The 12587-nt window shown below is 37.7% G+C and overlaps 1 protein-coding gene across 25 annotated transcripts in view; it reads right to left on the bottom strand.

Moving 5' to 3' along the window:
- Positions 1-654: 654 nt before the first annotated feature.
- The window catches only part of SPATA18 (spermatogenesis associated 18), a 69215-nt gene continuing 57282 nt past the window's right edge, over positions 655-12587 (bottom strand). For all 25 annotated transcript variants that reach the window (XR_012483687.1, XR_012483685.1, XR_012483681.1 and 22 more), the window contains one exon: positions 655-1018. Coding sequence is in view for 6 of the 25 variants with exons in the window: in XM_074276581.1 (XP_074132682.1) it covers positions 936-1018 (83 nt within the window). In the remaining 19 variants the exon portion in view is untranslated. The remainder of the gene's footprint in view (positions 1019-12587) is intronic.

Genomic DNA, 12587 nt, shown 5'->3' with positions numbered 1-12587 from the left:
ATGTATAAATATTTCATATAATATATAAAAATATATAATATTTTACACTTTAAATCCAGGATTCTTAATACCCTCTCTACCCTTTTCTACCCTCATGCATACTCATTGCAGAAGCAGGAGGTCACATGGGACTGAGAAAATTCTTGTATTTATTACCTCTGCTTCATGAATTTGTTGTTCAGTCATCTCCAACTCTTTGTGATCCCTTTGGGGGCTAATTGTGATGCTCTTTGCAGATTTCTTGGCAAAAATATTAGACAGACTTGCTATTTCCTTCTCCAGCTCATTTTACAGATGAGGAAACTGAGGCAAATAGGCTTAAGGAACTTGCCCAGAGTCACACAGCCGGGAAGTGTTGGAGGCCAGATGTGAACTCATGAAGATGAGTCCTCCTGATTCCAGGTCTGGTGTTCTATCCACTGCACCACATAGCTGCCTTGTTTCATGGATTGCCACAGTCAAATGATTCATCATTAAACAATCAATAAATCACCACTGGTGATGAGCTTCTCTGTGCTTCACTAGACTGGTCCACAGAAAGCAGACTCAATCTATTCCTGGCACCAAATTTGGTGCCCTTCTCAAATCATAGGACCTCCACAGTTTATCCTTCACTGACCTAGTCTTTAAGAACTATGTGGCAGAAGCTTAACATATGTTTGCCAAATTGAATTTATTTTCCCCAAAGTACATGGGAAGATTTGGTGAGTAGAGATTGGAGTGGTATGAGTGGAATCCGTTCTGAAAAAGTCCCTTCAACCATGATCAAACAACACATCTTCAGCTGACTGTTTTTATAGACTGGATGTCACTAGGCCATCAGAAAAAGACTTGTCTTTCGCTACCTGCCTACGTCCAAGATCTCTTGGGAGGTCATTCTTCATTCACGAAAGAGACGTTTCGGCGAAGAGGTAAAAGCACTTGTCGGTGGGGGTTCAAGAACATGATTTGCCACTTACTAGAACCATCGATTGTTTCACAAAAATCAGTTTGTCCTTCCGAGCCTTAGTTTCTTCACCTGCAAAATATGAATAATAATAATATATGCACTACTGACCTCACAGTCTAGAAATATGAGGAAAGTGTTTTTAAGTGCTATATAATGTAGTTATTATTATTTCAAATAATAATAACTGTTCTTCTGTATGCTTCTACAGGGCATAAGCAACTCTGGTAATTAGCAGCTGCTTCTTTGATTTTGGGAAGCTAGAATCCACATAGATATAGGATCCCAGAATTGGCCTTGAGCTTGGGTCCTCTATGTAACTTTTATTCAGAAACCTCACTCTAAAAATACTAGAAGAATAACTGGAGAATAAAAGGAAATCCAAAACCGAACACTCTATATCAGGGGTCCTCAAACGACAGCCCGCGGGCCACATGGGCCCACTGAGGATGTTTATGCGGCCCGCCAGGTTATGGCAAAATCAGACCAGAAGTAACATTAGACCTAAACAACACACACTTCTGGCACTAGGCTGAGGCGGCGGAGACAGAGTGTCCAGCTCTCCAACAGTCTGAGGGACAGTGAACTGGCCCCCTATTTAAAAAGTTTGAGGCCACTGCCTATATCTTGGCAAATACTTCACCAACCAAACCTAGAATTAAAGCTAATTTTAAAAAAAAAGTAAAGATTTAAGGCTAAATATTAAAAAAAAAAAAAAAAGTAAGTCCTCCAGCTTTTCCAATTGTGAGTCAAGTGCTCAAATAAGTTATGGACCCCTTGTCCCATGGTACTTTGCACATGAGCCTAAAAATCATGCACGGAGAGAAGAGAAGTAAGATCCCTGGGTCTGTGATATAAACATAGCACAGCCAAAACAGTGTTTGTTTAATTTATGAGAACTTCACAATTTTAACAGCCTTAAAGTCACAGTGTAATCACTCTTGCTGGTGGATTTAATTATGTGGTTAACATTCCCTCCATCCCCTTACCTCTCCCCCCAAAAAGATATTAAATTAGTTTGCCTGCTTTTGAGTTTCAATTACATTAGCTTAAAGAGCTGTTCTTTCTGCTGAGTTTCACAGAAAGGATTTGGAAACACTGTAAAGCAGTCGCCACCGAGTTTTATAATACAGACATGGGCTCGCCAGGTCCCCATATTAAATTTGAAGCCAACTAGAGATTTAGCACTCTGCTCTCCTTTCTACTATACTTCAAGGACAGACACCCAACATAGACCTGCAAGATGAATATTTTGGCCAAATGCTATTCACCTCTTTGAAATAAGTAGGAGATAAAACTATCTATGAAGGACAAAAATCTATTCCCATATCAATCCAGTGCCAGACCCAAGGTGAGTCTGGAAAGGAAGGATGATATGACTGGTCTTGGGCACTTTCTTTAAAATGGAGATTATGGGAATAACCAGCTAATCCAAGAAAGAGGCCTTGGTGAGAAAGCCAGGGAGAAATGAATGTTTCAGAGTAGAGACCCCAGGGGCAAAGTGGACTCTGAGGGTGAAAAGGCTACTGGTGAGACAAAATAGAGCAAGTCCAGAGATTTAGCAGCAGAGCCTTGAGGAGAAAGGATGGCAGCCAGGGTCTCCTTCTGGTTAGAGAACCAGGGGATAATTGGTGTATATCAGGAAGAGGGCCATGTTCTTCTAAAGCAGTGAGAACTAGGTATGAAAAGAAAGCTAAGAACAGATCAGGTAGAATAGCAACTGAGGGCCTGATAGGAAAATGCTGAAAAATTCTGAGAACAGGAGGCTTCTTACAGCATGGTGGTAATACTGATAATAGTCACAATGATAATCATCAGTATAATGAGGAGTAAATAGATGGAGAGCTGAATCAGGAAGACCTGGATTCAGGGGCATTCAGTTTTAGAGAGTTTTGGGGGTTTTTTTGTAAATGTTCAGTAGGGGTTCAGAAATCAACAAAACATTATAAATTCATGACTTGGTTTATGTTTACTAAATTAAACATAAAAGAGTCCAATGTATACACTTGTCCCCATGGGGAACTAGTTGTTAAACTTTTTATGAACACATCACTGCCTGGATTCAAGATAAGTCCTAACTCTGATTCATAATTATAGTTTGAACCAAGGCAAGAACCCAATTTGTCAGTGTCCCAGGTCATTCTCTAAAATTGTAGGTTGGAGAGAAAGTATATACCTGCATTAGTGAAGGAGTTCCCTACATGATAACAATTAATCAATTATCAATTAATTAGCAAATATTTATCAAGTATAAATATTTATACTATGTGCCAGGTACTTTAGTAGGTGCCAGAAATACAAGTACAAAGAATAAACAAACCCCACTCCCAAGAAACTTACCGTCTAATGGGGGAGACAAATACATATATACACACACACACACACACACACACACACACACACACATTATATATCATTCAAAATAAAGTGAATAAACACAAATATATACAACATAGTTTGGAGAGAGGATACTATTAGTTAGTGAAATCAGGAGATGCTTCATGAGGAAGATGGTATTTGAGCTGCATTCCCAATGGAAGAGGACTCTGTGAAGCAGAGGTAATGGGGGCAGTGCCCTTGAGGTATGTGGGATGGTCAATACAAAAGCACAGATGGGGAAGATGAACTGTCCTGTGAGAGGAACACCGAGGCAGCTAATTTGGCTGGATCATCCAACAAGGCTAGAAAGTTTGGTTGGGAACACTTGTGTAGAAATCTGTTGTGTGTGTGTGTGTGTGTGTGTGTGTGCGGTTTTTTGGTTTTTTGTTTGTTTGTTTTTTGTTTTGGGGTTTTTTTGTTGTTTGTTTTATTATTTTTTAATTTTAATTTTTTTTTATTTTATACTTATAACTTTTTTTTGACAGTGCATATGCATGGGTAATTTTTTACAACCTTCTCCCTTGCATTCACTTCTGTTCTGATTTGTCCCCTCCTTCCCTCCACCCCCTCCCCTAGATGGCAGGCAGTCTTATATATGTTAAATATGTCATAGTATATCCTAGATACAATATATATATATATATATATATATATATATATATATATATATATATATGTGCAGAACTGAATTTCTTGTTGCACAAGAAGAATTAGATTCAGAAGGTAAAGATAACCTGGGAAGAAAAACAAAAATGCAAACAGTTTACATTCATTTTCCAGTGTTCCTTCTCTGGGTGTAGCTGATTCTGTCCATCATTGAACAATTGGAACTGAATTGGATCTTCTCTTTGTCAAAGATATCCACTGCCATCAGAATACATCCTCATACAGTATTGTTGTTGAAGTGTATAATGATCTCCTGGTTCTGCTCATTTCATTGTGTAGAGATTTAAAAGCTAATAAGCTACATTGTTGGTGGCACTGTGAATGGATCCAACCACTCTGGAGAGCAATTTGGAACTATGCTCAAAAAGTTATCAAACTGTGCATGCCCTTTGATCCAGAAGTGCTACTTCTGGGCTTACATCCCAAAGAAATACTAAAGAGGGGAAAGGGACCTGTATGTGCCAAAATGTTTGTGGCAGCCCTTTTTGTAGTGGCCAGAAACTGGAAATTGAGTGGATGCCCATCAATTGGAGAATGGCTGAATAGTTTACAGTATATGTTTATTATAGAATATTGTTCTGTAAGAAATGACCAGCAGGATGATTTCAGAAAGGCCTGGAGAGACTTACATGTACTGATGCTGAGTGAAATGAGCCAGGAGATCATTATACATGGCAACAACAAGATTATATGACGATCAACTCTGATGGATGAATGTCAACAACGAGATGATTCAAAGCAGTTCTAATTGTTCCGTGATAAAGAGAGCCATCTACACCCAGAGAGAGGACTATGGGAACTGAGTGAGGACCACAATATAGCATTCTAACTCTTTCTGTTGTTTTACTTGCATTTTTTGTTTTCCTTCTCAGGTTTTTTTTCTTTCTTTCTATATACGATTTTTCTTGTGCAACAAGACAACTATATAAATATGTATACGTATATTGGATTTAACATATATTTTAACATATTTAACATGTATTGGACTACCTGCCATCTAGGGGAGGAGATGAGAAGGAGGAGGAGAAAATTTGGAACATAAAGTTTTCAAGGATCAATGTTGAAAAATTACCCATGCATATGTTTTGTCAATAAAAAGCTATTTTAAAAAGCTAATCAGACAACTTTATAGTTTATCCTAAATAGATAAAAAAAAAAGCCTCTAGAGTTAATGAAGGAAAGAAAATCTTGATCAGATTTGTGTTTAAGGAAAATCCTTTGGCAGTAATCTGGAGGATAGACTGGCACAGGGAGAAACTTGAAGCAGAAATTCTACTTAAAAATTCTTGCAGTGGTCCAAGCCAGAGGTGATGGGGGCCAAAGCTAAAGCAACAACTATCGGAATAGAGAGAAGGAAGCAGGTTTGAGAAATGTTGTAGAGGGAGAAACAGCAAGGTTTGACAACTTGTGAGGCATGAGGGAAAATAAAAAGAAAGAAGACATAATGAGCCTAGGAGAGTAGAAGGCTGGTGATTCTTCAAATAGAAAAAAGGGAAGTTTAAAGAGAAAGACAATGAATTCAGTTTTGAGTATATTGAATTTAAGATATGTAACAAGACATTGTTTTAAATATCTAATAGGCAATTGATGATATGGATCTGAAGCTTAGGAAAAAGACTGGGAACCAGATATCTAGATCTGGGAGTCAACTGCCTTGAAATGGTAGTGGAAATTACAAGAACTGATAAGGTTACCGGGAAGAATAGAAGAGAGCACTGGACAGAGCTGTGGGGGAAGGTGCACTAGCGGTGGTGAAGAGGCTGAGGAAGAGGAATCACACAGATGGAAGGAAAACCAGAATGAGTAATGTCAAGAAAACCCAAAAAAGAGAGAGTAACCAAGAGGAGAGGATCTTTACCACCGCCACCACATGAAGTAGACACATTGAGAAGGATACAAAGTGAAGGGAAAAGCAGCCCAATTTGTCAACTGAGGGAGCAACAGTATCTTTTGTAATCTGGAAGCCAGATTACAAAGAGAGAAGATAAAATATTGTCTATGTTGGGGGGGGAGAATTTAGGAGGAAAAAGGACACATGGTTGTCTTTAAGGTTGAAAGACTGTCACATGTGGAATTAATCAATCAATCAATCATCTAGGAAAAAGCAGTACCCTGAAAACTCAGAGAATCCAGAGAATTTAAGAAAGGGTACTCAGCAGTTTCTAATATGACAGAAAGGTTGACCAGAATTAGGCTGCCCTCAGAACAATGCTGTGAGGTAAGTACTATTATTATCCCCATTTTACAGATAAGGAAACTCGGGCTAAGGTTAAGCAACACAACTACTAAGTAAGTATTTAAGGATACATTCCTTCCTGGGTTCCCAGTAATAATGAGGGACCAAAAAAATAGGCATACAAGACAAAGTTTGAGGCTTAAATATTAATTTCCTGACTTTATTTTTTTCCAAGTTATTCCAACACCAGGCTTTGCCATTCACCCTGCAAATGTATCAACTTACATGGGTTGAGCCTTGCTTTTACAATGTAAGTTCCTTGAGGGTTTCAGTAGCTTTTGCATGTATTTGTATCTATAGTTCTTAATTTTGCATTTGTGTCTACAGCTTGGTACATAGTAAGCTTATAATAAATATTTTTTTAAATTATTCATCTTCAGAAAATGTATTTAAGTAGAAAGACTTCAGATGTTCACTGCTAGAAGCAAAGCAATATGTGACCCCCAAATAACTTCATACTCAGGATTAAGACACTTAATGGGAATTATTTCCCAACAGGTAATAATAAGCAATCAATCAAAGCATTTATAATATTATAAAAATGGTCTGCCTGCAGTCCTTTTCTCTTTGCCCCACTCAGACCTCAGACAATCTATTTCCAAATAAAGTTGGTTACAAAAACAAGGGAAGAAACAAAGTGAGAATAACTTTGAAAAGATAATTTGTGTAGCACCAAAAACCATACAAAAATGTGTGGTTAGTGGTGTTTGATCTTCCTAAATGAAAAAATAGGGTGTTTTCCAAGTGTCACATAAAAAATGAAGAAATTATCACATCCCGTTTACAGCATGGTGACATCTGTAGATCCAGCTGAACAACATTAGCCTGTGGACTGCCACATCATTACGAGCAGATGTTGCCTTCAAAGAAGTGAGACAAAAGGAGGGTTTAGGGGATGGAGTAGATATTTCTAAGTATAATTTAAATATCTATCTCGTTGCCCAACTGGCCAGTACTGAGATCTAAATCGTTATCTCAACTGGTCGTCCTCCTTGATTGCCCTGACAATCCTAGGAAGTTTCAAACAACCATGACTTTCACCTCCTCCTTAAACCCAATGGCCTTTGGCAAGAAATCAGTGGAAAGGCAAAAAAACTCTGAATTTCCTCTCTCTCCACTCTTTGAATGTTGTTTGCTGTTTGTTTATATTATTTTTTTTTGGCACAATGACCTGCTTTTTACCAGAAAGCTTTCATGGTGTAGTGAAGCCTTCAGTTGGATTATCTCTGGGAAATCAACCAGAGAAAGTCAAAAGCAACCTGGGTGATTGTTTCTTGAAGACATGCTAGGAAAGGCTTCAATTCTTTTTCTTTGTCCTGCTTTGGAATGGGAAAGGAAGGTTAGGGTTAGAGATTTGTCTCTGCCTCTGGATGTGTGTCTCTGTCCGTATTTGTCTCTGTCTCTCTGTGTGTCTCTATCTCACTCTCACTATCAGTCTCTCCATCTCTCTCTTCCTCTCTCTCTTTCTTTGCCTCCTCCTTCTCTTCCCCCTCCTCTTCTCCCTCTCCCAGTCCCTAACCTCATTTGTATTTTCATTTTGTCTGTGATTAAAACAGGGAACAGTAGTTCAAATAACTTCTCTGATGAATTGAATTTTGCCAGATCCACTTGAGAGGGTGGAAAATTAATAGGGGCAGAGAATGTTTTTCTCTTTGCAAGGCAAGTAGTAGGAACTTAATAAATCATGGTTGGATTGGATTGAAGTGACCTGAAGTGAATAGCATCACCAAAGGCAAGTCTCTAGGCTTATTCCCCCGACTGTTTTCAAATGATATGTCTTTTTTTTTTTAATTAAAAGGCTTTGTTGGTTTTCCCAGATGCTATGCAAAATTTCCTGGTTTTATTTTGGAAATGAATACCTTCCAAACTCCTCTAGTTTATATAATGCAGTCATTTTAATTGGTCACAAGATCTCAAGTGAGAGAGAGATATACGAGTTAAAATATATTTATGCCACTGCAAATAAATGGTAAGAAATTCAAGGATATCCATCCATGTCTTGGAAAAACAACCAAGCAGAACCAGGGCAAATAGGAAGCCAAGAACAGCTCCTTCTCTGCAAGACTTTAACCTTTATCTGCCTGACTAATATATGAAATCTGTTTTACTTAGCAGTGTTGATGTCCCCATTGCTTTCATCTGTGGAATGCCCCATCTGTATCCTATGCATCAACTAAAGTATAAAATTAAAATTCTGCTAGGGGAACCCAAGTCAATTTCAAAGCATTGGGTGGGGATTTTTTCAATTCAATGTGAAGACCCTTTTATTTTGGTCTTAGTTATGGTGAATTCAGTTTCTTGACTGAACTGGAAAGCATTTCACCCTATAAAAACATGCTGTAGTCAACTTCTAATTATTCCACCTTCTGTCAGCAATGAGGAAAACAGCTTCTAGGCACTTCTGTTTTTCAGTTAAAGAAAATAAAAATGGAGCACTCAGCAGAAAGGAACTCCTATTTCAGAAGATATAGTGATAAATTGAGGTGAGACGTCTACAGGTTGAGTTAGGATTTTTCTTCCATACCTGTGATTTCAATGGCATGGAAAATTCTTCCCTCTACCAGAGCAGATCAGCAGATCCTGCAACACGTGGGCCTAGAGCATCACTGAGAGGCTAAGTCACACTTCCAAGGTCACTTAAACTGACTCTTCAGGTCTAGTTGCAATACCACATTGCCTCTCACAAGCCCTTAGATAGTTACCAAAGATGCTTTTTAAAAGACAAAGAAATATGATATAAAGCAAACATTCTGTTCAAAAAAAAAAGAAGAAGAAGATGGTAGAAGGCCCTGGAAGCCCAGTAAAAGGCAAGGAATTGTTTCAACATGATTTGATTTCTCTCTGTAGCTCAATCAGAGGACAATATTTATCTGTGAAATAAGAAAAGAGTTTTGGTTCTCTTCTTCACGTTCCCAATTGACTAATTCCCCTCAGCTTTTAAGAAGTTTTGTTATTATTATTATGATTAATAATAATAGCTAGCACTTATATAACATTTTAAAGCTTGCAAAATGCTTTTATATTGTTGTTCAGTAATGTCCAATTCTTTGTGACCCCATTTGGGGTTTTCTTGGCAGAGATATTAGAGGGGTTTGCCATTTCCTTCTGCTGCCCATTTTATAGATAAAGAAATTGAATCAAACAAAGTTAAGTGACTTGCCCAGGATCACATAGCTAGTAAGTATCTGAATCTGGATTTGAACTGGGGAAGATGAGTCTTCTTGGCTTCAGCCCCAATGCTCTGTGTACTATGGCACCACTTAGCTTTATATTTGCTGCATAAAGCTGCAAAAGTGTTTTCCATATTATATGTGAAGTAGGTGATGTTATTCTTATTTTACAGATGGAGAAACTGAGGGTGACATCTAGGATCATATATCCCTAGTAAGTGTCTGAGGCAAGAGCTAAAGTTGGGTGTCTTGATTCCAAGTCCAACCATCTTTCCGCTGCATCACCCTGCTGGGACTGTAAGGGTGTCCATTTGACTGACTCCATGGACCATGCTCTCCACCTATCACAATACAAATTTTAGATAAAAATCTCTGCTTTGCTAAAACTTACAGTTTATTCAGAGATATGTCATGAATCCATTTAATGAGGAAATTGAAGAAGTTTAAAACAAGATCGTTATTGAGATCCCAAATGTAATTATAGATGTGGAAGAAGACAATAACATCTTGAATCTGTGTCAGGTTTTGTTGGTTGTTTTTTTTATTTGTTTGTTTTTGTTTTTGTCCATAGAGTTAGAAATGCTTCCACAATGGGCATCTTACTCATTCTCACATAGTAAGAATGGGCTAATGTTAACATTAATCTCAAAGAGTATAATTTATTGACAGCCACAGATATGTAATAAACGCTTAAATATGAGAGGAAGAATTGATAAAACTGATGCTCTGATAGAATTCCACCTGGGAGATTTTGTCTCTTGCCTTTCCAAATCCCTTCTTTTTCATTTGTTTGGGAAACTGAAATTATCTGATCATGAGGAAAACCAAGCAACTGAAGTCTTCAAAATTCTTGGATTTATTGTTTTGTTTTGTTTTACTTTATAGAATCCTCTAAAATCATCTCTATCAGGACTTAAAAGGGCTTTTTAACCCTAGGTCAGGAAGGTTGATGGTGAAGTGGATGGAGCACTGGGTCTGGGGTCAAGAATATCAGTTTAATTTGACCTCAGACATTTACTAGCTCTGTGATCCTGGGCAAATCACTTAACCCCTATTTGCCTCCGTTTCTTATCTGAAAAATAGGGGGAAACTGGAGAAGGAAATCATAAACCATTCCAATATCTTTGCTAAGAAAACTCCCAAACAACATCCATGGGGTCATGAAGAAGTGGAAACAACTGATGAACTTGACAAAAACAAGTGTAAAGGACCTGACCTTTCTGAAACAAATGAAGCTTAAGTTTCCGAGTCGTAGGTTAAAAGAAAGTTAAATATATATATATATATACATATATATATATATATGTACATATATATGTATACATACATACATACACACACACAAACTTCCTCTTATGGAGAAGAAAAGCACTTCAGCTGAGGTTCTCAAATGAATTACAAGTCATAACTGATCAATCAATCAAGCCTTTATTGCACCCCCTCCCATGAGGTATACACTGTGCTAAGTACTGGGAGTAAAAATTTAAAAATGAAACAATCCCTACTCCTGAGGAGCTTACACTAATGGGAAAGACAGGCTATATCTATATATCTATCTATCTATATCTATCTATCTATCTATCTATCTATCTATCTATCTATATATATATATATATAATACATATATATATATACCATAAATAGATATCTCAGCATTTATCTCCTATTTATCTCAGTTAAATAGGAAGAATGTATATCCTATTTATCTCAGATAAATAAAAAGAGAAAAAAAAATACAAGGTAGTTCTGTACAGAGGAGTGAAGGAGCACACCAGCACATGGGATCAGGGAAGACTTCATGTAGGAGTTGATGCTTGAATTTAAAACCTAAAGGAAATGGGATTCCAAGAGGAAGAGGTGGAATTTTGGGCATGGGGGAAGCCAAAAGCATGGAGACCAGAAATGAAATGTTGTGCATGAGGAACAACAACGGGGAGAGTCTGCTGGGATCACAGAGTGTGGGAAGGAAAGTAATTTCTAAAAAGTTGGGAAACAGAATATGAGAAGTCGTGGCCTGGACATCCCTAGAGAGGATAAGGACTCTGCCTTCACCAGACTGGCCTCCTCAAGTCAGGGGTGATGTGGGGCTGGCCAGAACTCAGCCTTTTGGTGCACACACAGCCTTGTCTTTGGGTTTCCAGGACCTCTAGTATTTGGGATCCTTGCCCTGGAAGGATGCAAAGTTGTTGTTGTTGTTGTTGTTTTAATATTCCAAGGAACTCATAAGGAGACAAGGAAGGGTTGAGCCAATAAAGTTAATCCTGAGTGTTTTCTTAGAACTGGGGGGGAAAATAACTGGTGCAAAACTAAAAAAGTTTCTAGCTCATTTTCCCAGATTGTGGGCATTAGGGTGTATTTTCTTTAAAGATTTCCAGTAAGATTACACAAGGCTTGTCCAAAGAAGAAAACAGAAGCTCAGTCATGTGGTATAAGCCACTTTGAGGGGAGGGATGGTATGAATATTTTCCCTCCCAACATCCCTGAATTTTCTGGAATAGGATCAAGTACAGCATATAGTTAATGTTTTTCTCCATTAAAGCTCCTATTATTTTTATTTCCCATTAGCTACATATATGAGTAATATTTGGATGAACAAGAGCCTTGGAAATTGTGGTAAATGGAGTCATAGTTTCTCTAGAGTTACTGGGCAACAAAAATGCTACTCTTGGTAACCTAAAGCTAAAATTGTTGACATCTGCTTTTGGAGCATGGGATGGGCTTAATGTTTCCTTAATATGTTTCCCACAAAGTAATTGTGGACTATCTTAGTGTCACCACTAAACACCACCTCTCACACTTCCCTGTGATACAGAAAGTGACCCCTGAACTCTCAGAGGCCATGTCAATGGAACACAACTTCTATCAGGTCCTGCCATGAGAGAAAAGTTTTGATAAGCAAAACCAGAAGAATAATCCATATGTTAACATTATTTTTTAAATGAGTCATTCTGAGTAGCTTGGAGATTTTGATTAATTAAACGATTAATCATGATTATACAGAACTTTTAAGGAAGAATGTTACTTCTGATGCCAGAGAGATGATAGACCAATAAGAAATAAGAACCAATAAGAGAGGCATTTTTGCATGTGACCAATGTGAGAATTTGTTGTGCTTGACTGGGCTTAAAGGATATGAAGATTCTCTTTTTCTTTTTCTTTATTTGTATCTTTTTTTAAGTGGATAGGAGAA

The sequence above is a fragment of the Sminthopsis crassicaudata genome, chromosome 6 (assembly GCF_048593235.1).
Source record: "Sminthopsis crassicaudata isolate SCR6 chromosome 6, ASM4859323v1, whole genome shotgun sequence".
Classification (NCBI taxonomy): domain Eukaryota; kingdom Metazoa; phylum Chordata; class Mammalia; order Dasyuromorphia; family Dasyuridae; genus Sminthopsis; species Sminthopsis crassicaudata.
The sequence above is the reverse complement of the archived record's forward strand: the minus strand, read 5'-3'. Positions and strand labels throughout refer to the sequence as shown.